This window comes from Staurois parvus, unplaced genomic scaffold (assembly GCF_062004578.1).
Source record: "Staurois parvus isolate SC_StPar_1 unplaced genomic scaffold, SC_StPar_1.0 ptg000414l, whole genome shotgun sequence".
NCBI classification, from domain to species: Eukaryota; Metazoa; Chordata; class Amphibia; order Anura; family Ranidae; genus Staurois; species Staurois parvus.
In genome coordinates, this window is record NW_028318210.1 from 5,823,260 (window position 1) to 5,836,554 (window position 13,295).

At 40.1% G+C, this 13,295-nt stretch overlaps 1 protein-coding gene across 5 annotated transcripts in view; it reads right to left on the reverse strand.

Annotated features, from left to right (window-relative positions):
* The window catches only part of UBR1 (ubiquitin protein ligase E3 component n-recognin 1), a 236,491-nt gene that overhangs the window by 149,171 nt on the left and 74,025 nt on the right, over positions 1-13,295 (reverse strand). For all 5 annotated transcript variants that reach the window (XR_016314153.1, XR_016314154.1, XM_089686886.1 and 2 more), the window contains exon 13: positions 944-1,043. Coding sequence is in view for 3 of the 5 variants with exons in the window: in XM_089686886.1 (XP_089543012.1) it covers positions 944-1,043 (100 nt within the window). In the remaining 2 variants the exon portion in view is untranslated. The remainder of the gene's footprint in view (positions 1-943; positions 1,044-13,295) is intronic.

Consider the following 13,295-nt stretch of genomic DNA (forward strand, 5'->3'; position numbering starts at 1 on the left):
TGGGCACAGGTGGGTGGCACTGCTGGGCACATGTAGGTGGCACTGCTGGGCACAGGTAGGTGGCACTGCAGAGTGGCACAGGTGGGTGCACTGCTGGGCACAGGTGGGGGCACTGCTGGGCACAGGTGGGCGGAGCTAGTGGGCGCACTGCTGGGCGGAACTTGCGGGTGTCACTGCTGGGCACCGATCATCAGGGCACTGATCATCAGTGCCCTGATGATCGGTGCCGATCCCCGCTCTGACAACTGCCGGTTCTCGGCAGTACTTTCCTCACGATCTGACAGCGTGAGGAAAGTGCAGCCGAGAACCGGCACTTGCATTTCCCTCTGATCAGCGTGTCATTGGACACCGCTGATCACGTGGTAAAAGGCCGCTGTGATTGGCCTTTTACCACATCACGTGATCAGCTGTGTCCGTAGGACACAGCGATCACGGAGATCGCCGGGTGCGCGCCCCAGGAGAGCGCGTTCTGGGAGGACGTCATATGACGTCCACCCAGAACTGGCCGGCCGCGGTGAAGCCGTCATTCGGCTATGCGCGGTCGGCAAGAGGTTAAATTGTTAGGCCTTTTAACTTTGTTACAGCCATAGCAAACGCCCCCCTAATGAGAAATCCTTTCCCAATAAGATACCATCAACCATCAAGTCAACACTGCCAGATATCTTCTAAAAACGTCTGTCAGCACAATAAAACTATCACAGTCCAAAACTGTTTAAATTGTAATATACTGCCCAACCTAGCCATCATATTTGCTTTTTTTCAGCAATGCTAACATACTGTAATCATAAGTAGATTGTACTGTACCTGAACAAAACATATAGAGTATTAACAATATAAATATAACTTTATTTGCCTTTTATAATGAGCATATATTATTGGGAATTATCACCTCGATGTATGTCCTAGTGGGCACAATCACAAAAAAATAGTATGATAGAGTTACCTGCATACATGTTAACACATGAAGCAAAGATTTAAACCCATCCACAAACTTCTCTTGCAGTTTCTCTGACCAATATGTGGGTTTACTTATCAGGATATATCTAAAATGGGGGGGAAAAAAAAAAATAAAAAATAATAAAAAAAGGAGGTTGGAGCATAAAAAATGCATAAAATAAAAACAGACAATAAAAAGACATACTAGTTTTAAAAAGAAATATGGGGGCTGCCACTGTTAAAGTCTACAAAAATAAAAAAGGAGGAAAGTCAGAAGATCTTATATGCATACTTGTACCTGGTCAGAGGCAGAATACTGAAAGTGGAATTAAACCAAACATTTATTATATTGCAGCATATCAATTCTCTGATGTGATGGCTGCATTAGTTATCTTTTTGAGACTTGTTTTCTTCTATTTTCACCAGGTGATCCATTCAGCAAGTCTGTTGTTCAAAAAGAACCACCCCTCTTGCAGATATATCAGTTACGGGGATGAGACAAACCCTTTTACCACCAACAGGGCTGCCCACAATGATCAGCCTTTATTCGCGTAAAAAGTTTATGCGAAAAAAAAAAAAAAACGGTTTACAGCTAATAATTTATAAGCAGTTACAGCAGTTTGGCTTCAAATTGTTAGCGTATTTAAATCTGCCAGTATATTTAACACTACTGTCCCTCCAGACTGATAATTAAAGTGTCCAAATGTGCCGCTATGGGCCTTCATCCAGAGTGGACACACTCTAATACAGGAGTTGTGATCGTTACTGGCCAGATCACCAGCTGGAAACAGAGGGGGGGGGGGGGGGGGAATAAAACTAATGGAGCCACCAATTCTAATGATTGGTAAGCGCAATATAATACATTTTTGGTTTTAGGTTTGATAACGCTTGAAGTAAAAGAGTCAATATGGCAGCCATTTTCCACTGCTGAATCCTGTGGCCAGGAGCAGCTAGTCTGAAGCAAAGAAACATGCAAACACAAGACCAAGCCATACTGCTGCAAATAGGATTCCTCTTGTACTAACGTACCATATCTGCATCTTTAAAATAATCTTCAGGCAGAGCCTACAATTATGCTACTGGTCCACATAAGCTATCTATATTGGAATGCCTCCACCTACCCCAGTCAACTAACTAAAAATGGGCAATTTGATGCACAGATTCAGAGTACGTGAATACAGTAACCTATCCCACTAACGAAAAGGCAAATAAATGAAAGATTAAAAAAAAAAAAAAGAAATGCAAATACCATGTAACGGCAGAAATTCTGAATAACCAGAAAAAACGCACAGGAAACAAAACGGACTCTACCGTAAAAAGAAATATGTTACAGATCGTCAGCAATATGATGCGGTCTGTAGTAGCCCTGCCAACCTAGGTCATTGCCTCTGTTGGTTTTTCAGAAGTCCACCATGGCTGCAGGGACATGTACAAATGCATGATGTTTTGTGATAGTGTAGCTATACTCTAAAAAGGGTGCCGTGGCTGAAAAAAAGATGAGAAATGCTGCTTTAAAGTATGCAAAATCTGACTGACCCCTCAGTCTAAAAATGAAAATATTTTTACAAAAATAAGGGCCTCACCCTCACATCCTCGGACCAGTGAATGGGGGGGTCTTTGTAGGGTGACGAAATCTGGAAGCCCCCTTTTAAAATAATGGGCCATATGAACTATGCTCCATATATGGAGGCAATGTCCCACGGTAACCAATATTCTGGATTGGACTATTCAATCTAATTCGCTAAGTAACAGGAATTGACACCTTGAGATCACTTGAAATTGCTTTACTCCAGAAGCTGAATAGTGACATTCCTATATAATATAACAACAACACACACACACCAAAAGATTGGTCTCTTATATGATTTTAGTGGTTAGAATTACAATTGCAAGAAGTCAGAAACAACCTGATGGTGCAATTTGAGTATGTAAAGCAAAAATTGAATTGGATTATGATTAACCACTTGCTCTCTGGAAAATGTACCCCCCATTATGACCAGGCCATTTTTTGCTATTCAGCACTGTGTCATTTCAACTGGCAATTGCAATGCAGTCATGCAATGCTGTACCCAAACAAAACTTATGTCCTTTTTTCACACAAATAGAGCTTTCTTTTGGTGGTATTTGATCACCACTGGGTTTTTGTTATATTTTTGTGATATAAATGAAAAAAAAAAGACCAAACATTTTGAAAAAAACAAAACAAAACTATTTTTAACTTATAAAAATATATATAGCAAACTCAAAGTTAGTCATAAATTTAGGACAAAATGTATTCTGCTACATGTCTTTGGTAAAAAAAAAAATCCCAATACGTGTATGTTAAATTGGATTGTGTGAAAGTTATAACGTCTACAAACTGTGGTATATACAGTTAGGTCCATATATATTTGGACACGGGCACAATTTTTTTTTTTTTCCAGGTATTTACCAAAACATATTGAAGCTATAGTTATATAATAGATATGGGCTGAAGGTGCACACTCTCGGGTTTAATTTAAGGGTATGTACATCCAAATTGGAGGAAGGGTTTAGTAATTACAGCTATTAAGAGTAGCCATCCCCCCCTTTTTTCAAGGGACCAAAAGTAACTGGACAACTGAATCCAAAGCTGTTTCATGGCCAGGTGTGGGCACTCCATTATTTCTTCATCAATTAAGCAGGTAAAAAGGTCTGGAGTTGATTCTAAGGGGTTTATTTACTAAAGCTGGAGAGTCCAAAATCAGACTCCCTTCTGCATAGAAACCAATCAGCTTCCAGGTTTCATTGCCAAAGCTTCATTGAACAAGCTGAGGTTAGAAGGTGATTGGTTTCTATGCAGAAGGGAGTCTGATTTTGGACTCTCCAGCTTTAGTAAATAAACCCCTAAGTGTTTTTTTGCATTTGGAATCTATTGCTGTGAATCTACATCATGAGTTCAAAGGAGCTATCTATGCAAGTGAAACAGGCCATTGTAAGGCTTCAAAAACTAAACAAATCCATCAGAGAAATAGAAGCAACATTAAGAGTGGCCAAATGAACATTTTGGTACATTCCAATGAACGCACTGGTTAGCTCAGCAACATAAAAAGGCATGGGCGTCCACGGAAAACAACAGTGGTGGATGATCGCAGGATCCTCTCTATGGTAAAGAGAAAAATATTCACAACATCCAGACAAGTGAAGGACACTCTGCAGGAGGCGGGCGTATCATTGTCAAAGTTTACAGTCAAGAGGAGATTTCATGAGAGCAAATACAAAGGGTTCACCACAAGGTACAAACCATTCATAAGCCTGAAGAACAGAAAAACCAGATTAGATTTTGCCAAAAAAATCTAAAAAAGCCAGACCAATTCTGGAAAAGCAATCTTTTGATGGATGAAACTAAGATTAATCTGTAGCAGAATGACGGGAAGAAAAATGTGTGGAGAAGGCTTGGAACAGCTCATGATACAAAAGCACAAAACGTCTTCTGTAAAAGATGGTGCAGGCAGTGTGATGGCATGGGCATGCATGGCTTCCATTGGCACTGGGTCATTGGTATTTATTGATGATGTGACAGAAGCAGCCGGATGATTTCTGCAGTGTTTAGAGATATACTGTCAGTCCAGATTCAGCCAAATGCAGCAACGTTGATTGGACAGCGCTTAACAGTACAGATGAACAACAATCCAAAACACACTGCAAAAGCAACCCGGGAGCTTTTGAAGGAAAAGTGGAACATTCTGCAATGGCCAAGTCAATCACCTGATCTCAACCCAATTGAACATGCATTTCACTTGCTGAAGGCAAAACTAAAGTCAGAAAGACCCACAAACAAAGAACAACTGAAGACAGCTGCAATTAGAGCCTGGCAAAGCATCAGAAAGGAGTAAACTCAGTCTTTGGTAATGTCCATGGGTTCCAGACTTCAGGTAGTCATTGCCAGTAAAGGATTCTTAACAAAATATAACAAATGTACTTTTTATTTATGATTATATTCAATTGTCCATTTACTTTTGGTCCCTTGAGAAAGGGGGGTGGCTACTCTAAGAGCTGTACTTCCTAAACCATTCCTCCAGTTTGGATGTACAGTACATACCCTCACATTAAACCTGAGAGTATACACTTTCAGCCCATATCCATTATATAACTATAGCTTAAATATGTTTTGGTAAATACCTTTAAAAAACTAAAATTGTGCCTGTATCCAAATATATATGGACCTATTTGTATATATTGGAATTTACGCAGCTTTTACTGACTGATCACATTTTTTGAGGTGTTAAAATGGTAGGGCAGTACAAAAATCCCCCAATATACCATTTTTTGGAAATAAGACACCCCAAGGAATTTGCTGAGAGCCATGTGGAGTCCATGAAGCATTTTTTTATTTTTTTTTACACAAAGTTGTCAGGTAAATGATATATTGTTCACGCATGTCATGGGTATATGTGGAATAACACCCCAAAACACATTTTGCTACTTCTCCAGAGTATGGGAATACCACATGTGAGACTTTTTGGCAGCCTAGCCAGGTACACGCCCCCAAAATCTAATAACCACCTCCAGGCTTTCAAAGGGCATATTTCCTCACATCACTTCCTCACTACCTATCACAGTTTCGTAGGCCCCAAAAATGCCAGGATAGTAACCCCCCCCCCCCAAATGACACCTTTTTGTAAAGTAGACACTCTAAGGAATTTGATAAGAGGAATTGTGAGTATTTATTTTGCAGATATCATTTTTGTCACAGGGATTTGAAAAAGAAAAATATATTTTCCTTTTCTTTCTTCATTTTCCAAAAACTTATGGCAACAAATGACATCTGCAAAATATTCACCATGCCTCTTAGCAAATACCTTGGAGTGTCTACTTTCCAAAAAGGGGTCATTTGGGAGGGAGGGGGTGCTTCTACTATCTTGGCATTTCAGAGCCAACATTAGAAGTTTATGTCAGTCATCACCCACTTTTCTAACCACTTGAAGATCAAGCCTTTTCCAACACTGTTATTTTGCTAGAAAATTACATTGAACTCCCACAAATTATATATTTCTTTAAAGCACTGGCCCTAGACAATAAAACGGTGAGTGTTGACATTTTCATGTCACATAGTATTTGTGCAGTGATTTTTCAAATGCAATTTTTTGGGAAAAAATACACTTTTTAACCATTAGCCGCCCGGCCAATGGCCGTTTGGCGGCTTCAGATGTGCCTCTTCATTCCGGGTGCACGTCATTTGGCGTGCTCCCGCACATGCGCCGTTTGCGGTAATGCAGAGCGGCGCAGCAGCGGGATCTGTCACGGGCCGTGCACCTCGGACACGGCCGATGACAGATCCGAGTACCGGCTCCCGTTGCTGGTACCATGTGACCTGCTGTGACCAATCACAGCAGGTCACATGACAGTTGTATACAATGGATGGCTTCATTCATGATGCCATCCATTGTATACTAGTGCCTAGCTGTGAATGGTCACAGCTAATCACATGCACATGTCATGTGATTAGCTGTGACCAAATCACAGCTAAGCACAAAAAAAAAAAAAAAAGCTGAATGAATCGATTTCATTCAGGTAAATGCTTGCTTATAGCAAAGTAATTCTTTGCTATAAGCAAATTGTGTAAAAAAAAAAAAAAAAAAAAAAAATACTGATCACTTCCCCAAAGTAGTACAGTGTTACTATGGTAACATTGTACTACTTTGGTCATAGTAAAATATGAAAAAAAAATCTTAAAATAAAACAAAATGTAAAAAAAATATATATATATTTTTTTTTCATACTGTCACCAGTCAGTGTCCCTGTTAACCGCCATGCCAGTTATATGATGATGCTGTACTGCACTGGTGACAGTATGTAAAAAAAAAAAATAGTGAAAATAATTTTTTTAATTTTTTAATTTTCCGAAAAATTATGACATAAAAATACAACTTCAAAAAACTCGCCATGCCTCTTATGAAGTACGTCGGACTGTCTACTCTGCAAAAAGGGGTCATTTGTGGGATATCTGTACTGTTCTGACATTCTTGGACCTCAAGAAATTAGATTGGCTGTTAGTACTTCAGGATTGATCAATATTCAGATCTATACCATAGTTTGTGAATTTTTTTGTTAATTTAGCAAAAAATAAAAACCAGAGCGGTGATTAAATACCACCAAAAGAAAGCTCTAGTTGTGTGAAGAAAATGTTGTGTGAAGAAAATTATAAAATTTTCGTTTGGGTACAGTGTTGTATGACTGCGCAATTGTCATTCAAAGTGTGAGAGTGCTGAAACCTGAAAAATGGCCTGGGCAGGAAGGTGTAAAATTGCACGGTATTGAAATGGTTAAAATTGTAATGCACAAATAATACAATATATTGCCCAATTGTTTGATAAAATATAAAAGATTATGTTATGGAGAGTAAACGGATTCCAAACATGACATGCATTAAAAAAAAGAGCACACCTGTGCAACGGCGACAAAATAATGTAAATCTGCAATACTTTACAGGTCACCACTTTAGATTTACACAGGAGGGTTAGTGCTAGAATTACTGCCCTCGATGTGACAGTGATTCCTCACATGCATGGTGCAATCTGTTTACATACCGCCACTTGCGCTTGCTTTTTTTTTTTACTTTTTTCTGTAATTATTTTTACACTGTCCCTATCATTTTTTTTTCTCAATCACTTTTATTGTTATTACAGGGAATGTAAAGATCTCCTGTGATAGCAATAGACAGTGACAGGTACTCTTTTCTGAGAAATCTAGGGTCAGGTGGCCCGAAAGTGGTTAACGAATGAACTCACATCCACTCTTCAAAATAATCAAACCAAGTCGACAAAATGTGGGCCCCCTGGATTCATAATCAATGGACTAGCGCAGGCATGTCCAAAGTCCGGCCCACGGGCCATTTACGGCCCGGGGGTCGGTTTAATACGGCCCTCCAACAGCCCTCCCTGCTCTGTGTAATGTGGCCCTCCCACGGCCCTCCCTTCTATGGCAAACAGTCTTCTGCTTGAGAGCAGAGAGCAGTGCGCATGCCTGACTGCGGCGCGTTCTCCCTGGTCTGTGTAAATGTGGCTGTCGCACGGCCCTCCCTTCTGTGGCAGACAGTCTTCTGCTTGAGAGCAGTGCGCATGCGTGACTGCGCCGCGCTGGGAGCGACAGAGGGCGGTGACGTCAGAGCCGGGCTTCCAGCGTGAAGTGTGTTTCTCTTCCCCTCCCGGCTGCCGAGCAGAGACTTCAGCTCCAGCTACCTTTTTCACCCTTCACATTAGTGCAGGTAAGTTTTTTTAAAATTTATTTTCAATACATTGTGAAAACTCAGCTGTCAGTTGATCTTAATGTTATGAAATGAAAAGTATGTCGTTTGCAATTAACTTGGCATAAAATAATTCATTTGCATTTAATTGTAATGGTTCAAAGAATGTTCGGAAAAATGTTCGGCCCTCCACCATGTTCACTTCATCCAATCTGGCCCTCTTTGAAAAAAGTTTGGACACCCCTGGACTAGCGAGACCTCAGAAAGCACCTTCTTTATTACGATTATCCTCCTTCCCCCCCTTATGCTACTCACCTTTGTCTATTTTTCTAATCTTTTTTTTCCCTTCTTACATATGCAACAACATACCGTATTTTTCGCTCCATAAGACGCACTTTTTTCCCCCAAAAAAAGGGGGGAAAATGTCAGTGCGTCTCAGGGAGCGACCGGTCTGGTATTCCCACCGCCGCGTCTGGTCACCCCCTGTACTGTGTCCGCAGTCTCTGGTCATCCCCTGTACTGTGTCCGCAGTCTCTGGTCATCCCCTGTACTGTGTAAGCAGTCTCTGGTCATCTCCTGTACTGTGTAAGCAGTCTCTGGTCATCTCCTGTACTGTGTAAGCAGTCTCTGGTCATCTCCTGTACTATGTCCGCAGTCTCTGGTCATCTCCTGTACTATGTCCGCAGTCTCTGGTCATCTCCTGTACTGCGTCCGCAGTCTCTGGTCATCTCCTGTACTGCGTCCGCAGTCTCTGGTCATCTCCTGTACTGCGTCCGCAGTCTCTGGTCATCTCCTGTACTGCGTCTGCAGTCTCTGGTCATCTCCTGTACTGCGTCCGCAGTCTCTGGTCATCTCCTGTACTGCGTCTGCAGTCTCTGGTCATCTCCTGTACTGCGTCTGCAGTCTCTGGTCATTTCCTGTACTATGTCTGCAGTCCATCGGTTCAGAATTATTTTTTTCTTGTTTTCCTCCTCTAAAACCTAGGTGCGTCTTATGGTCAGGTGCACCTTATGGAGCGAAAAATACGGTATGTTACGTTGATTTTATCTTGAACGTTACACCAATTTTCAGTTAAAACAGATGATTGTAAAGTTGACTGTTCTACCTTGCTGTGTACAAACTTCCTAATTGTTATGCTTTTTTAAGGGTGGTATTTTTTTTATGGTAACCGTATGATACTTGTTATGTTGAGAGATTGCATGTCTCTTTATTCTGTTCATATAAACCCAATGTTATGCTCTAGTTTCAATGGTACCCAACAATCTGTAATTTCACTCCCATTAGGAGGCTCTCCCCTTAAACTGAATAAAAATATGTACATTTTAAAATAAGAGGCCAAAATATATCCAGCTCTCCTGCTGCATGAACAAGTACAAATTCCCACAAAGTAAACAAAACATTGCAGTTAAAATAAACTTATATATAAAATCTATATATAAAATCGAGCGCAGTGTATAGGTGTAAGTACGGTAGCTGCTTGCACAAAAAGGCACCTCGGGAACCTCCAAAGTAATTGATAAAGAATGAGAGTGCAGCGCTAACCCAAATAGCGATTAAACATATGATAGACCACATATGATAGTGGATCAGTAAAATGTCAGTGTAAGTTCATCAGATGTGCTGAAAGTGCATACAGTCTCCAATATGTAAAGAACCAAAAGTAGTGACTTTCAGAAATGATAATAGCCAAATAATGCACTAACCAGATAGCGCATATTAAAGCGCATGGAGCATTTAAGACCTGCCCCTGGTGCTCAGCCACTGTATCACTGGAGCCAGGAGATGTCATCTATAGGGTGACCACTAGATGTCATCTATCCGGATGGAAGCTGAGTCCAGCCACTGTATTAGAGGATCAGGCGGATGTCATCTATAGGGCGACCACTAGATGACATCCCCAGAAAATCAATACTACTGTAACTATGATTAAAAGTGAGCTTAATATTTAAGTTGTTGTAGTTTAGAGTGGTAAAGAAATTTTTTAGTGAGGAATCATCGCCATCCCATAGCAACACAATATCGTCTATGTAACGCCGATAAAACCGCAAATGTGGCCAATCCATGGAGTATATCACCTCCTCCTCCCATCTCGCCATAAAGATGTTAGCCAGGCTTGGTGCGAATTTTGCACCCATTGCGACGCCTGTGATCTGCAGGTAATATTTATTGTCGAACCAAAAATAATTGTGCTTCATTGCGAAGCTTAATAGTTCCAATAAATACTGCTTCTGAATGCATGGTATGTCCATGGTCTCATTTAGATAATATTCCGCCGCCTCTAAGCCATCTGCATGATTAATATTACTGTAGAGCGAAGCAACGTCCGCCGTTACCAAAAAAGTAGGTTTCTCTAATTTTATGTCCATAATCTCAACCAGGATTTGTTTTGAATCTCTCAAGAAAGATGGAGTATTGCGGACTATTGGCTGTAAGAAAAAAATCGATATATTCTCCTACCCGAGAGCACAAGGACCCTATGCCACTCACAATGGGGCGACCTGGAGGATTGGTAGGGTCCTTATGGATCTTGGGCAGGCAATAAAGGACCGGAAGCCTGGGTACAGTGGGGCACAAGTAATCCCGTTCTTTTTTATTTAGGATTCCTGAATCAGACCCTTTTGTTATCAGAACTTTCAAAGCTTTTTTATATGACAAAAGAGGATTACCCGGAAGTTCTAAATAGGTATCTTTATCCTGGAGGATATTCTGAACTTGGATTAGATAGTCTGATTTATTCATGACCACAACTCCTCCCCCTTTATCCGCTGGTCTAATTACCAAATCCTTTTCTTTTAATAATTCATTTGTCATCAGGTCTATTTTTTCTTGGCTAAATGACCTATTATGCCATTTTTTTACCCGTATATTGTCAAAATCTTTAAGAACCATATTTTTGAATACATTGATATACGAATGTGCCTGAGGATTAAACAAAGACGCATTCTTGAGATTAGTATTCTTGGAATTTGGGTTACTCACATTGGATGCTACACTCGTGATAGGTTTATTTAGAAAATGTCTCTTCATCGCAAGTCTTCTTACAAACTTATGGATATCTACAAAGGTGTTAAATTTATTTAGTTTTGCCGGGGGAGCGAATTTTAGTCCTTTGTTGAGAAGATTTAATTCTTCAGTGGTGAGGTCCGCAATACTCCATCTTTCTTGAGAGATTCAAAACAAATCCTGGTTGAGATTATGGACATAAAATTAGAGAAACCTACTTTTTTGGTAACGGCGGACGTTGCTTCGCTCTACAGTAATATTAATCATGCAGATGGCTTAGAGGCGGCGGAATATTATCTAAATGAGACCATGGACATACCATGCATTCAGAAGCAGTATTTATTGGAACTATTAAGCTTCGCAATGAAGCACAATTATTTTTGGTTCGACAATAAATATTACCTGCAGATCACAGGCGTCGCAATGGGTGCAAAATTCGCACCAAGCCTGGCTAACATCTTTATGGCGAGATGGGAGGAGGAGGTGATATACTCCATGGATTGGCCACATTTGCGGTTTTATCGGCGTTACATAGACGATATTGTGTTGCTATGGGATGGCGATGATTCCTCACTACAAAATTTCTTTACCACTCTAAACTACAACAACTTAAATATTAAGCTCACTTTTAATCATAGTTACAGTAGTATTGATTTTCTGGATCTCACCCTCATCAATGATGGCACTAAAATTACCACCAAAACCTTTTTTAAAAGCACAGACAGAAATGGGTACATCCCAAAAGACAGTTGCCACCTGCCTAGGTGGCTGGATAACATCCCCAGGGGACAATTTCTTCGGATAAGGCGGAACTGTGGTAATATGCAAGATTTCATTGCACAGTCTAACATTCTTAGAACAAGATTCATAGAAAAGGGCTATGACAGCCAACTACTGGATATGGAGATTGACCGAGTGGCTAGTTTGGACAGGACTAACCTGCTAACTACACAACATAAGACCAATAAAGAGATTTTCTGTCCCTTTACAACTACCTTTTCGATGCAATATAAAGAAGTTGCCAGAATTATTAGGAAGAACTGGAACATTCTTAAGAGTGACCCGGTGATGTGTAAAGCCTTACCGGAGCATCCAGAAATCATCTACAGAAAAGCACCTTCACTAAGAAACAGACTAGCCCCCAACATTGTCAATCCCCCAAAGCAACTCACGTTTGACTTTCTAAATAGAAAAGGGTTTTTTCCTTGTAACAGATGTATGATATGCACTTGTAATGGAATTCACAAGAACCCGATAAAAAGTTTCTGTTCGAATTCAACTGGTAGATCTTTTGACATTCAGTCTACGATCACATGCTACAGCTCCTATGTTGTCTACCTTTTGGAATGTAGTTGCGGGAAGCAATATGTAGGTAGAACGACAAGGAGACTGAGAGACAGATTGAGAGAACACCTGGTCAATATTAAGAAAGGTTACAAGGAGCACTCCTTGTCTATGCATTACCGCCAGCGACACAATAGGAATCCACATTCCCTGCGTTTTGTGGGTATCGATACCATCAAAAGTAACTGGAGGGGTATCCACAAAAAACGAGCGGTCTCCATGCTCGAGACCAAATGGATATATCTTCTACAGTCCCAAGTTCCACAGGGACTAAACGTAGAATTAGATATTAATTGTTTCATCGATACCAGCTGATCGATCGTTTATGATCTGAAGTACATTATTACTTTTAGAATTTAATATTTCTAATGATTTTACCTTTTAAACCAGATTGGTTTTAATCTATATGTTTGACGTAATTTGTCTTTACTTGTATTCATACTAGAGTAACATAATCGCTTTCAATAAGTTGATGCACCTTAATCTTAGTACATTGGTTTTAAAATTTTATATTTTTAATGATATTACTTTTTAACCAGAGTGGTTTTAATTTATATGTTTGACGCATTTGATGTATTTTGCCTTTATCTGTATATTCCTATTGGAGTGCTATAATCGCTGTAAAAAGTCGATGCACCTTAGTATTTTCTAGTTTAATATATTTTTTTAATATTGTTTCACCAGGCTGTTCTTGTTACAATGGGGCATTAAGTATGTTCCATGTGTAATTTCAGCTAATCCACTTGCCCCGTGTTGATTTAGGAATGCAGTATCTTGTTCCCACTAAGATTACTGCTGAACCAACACT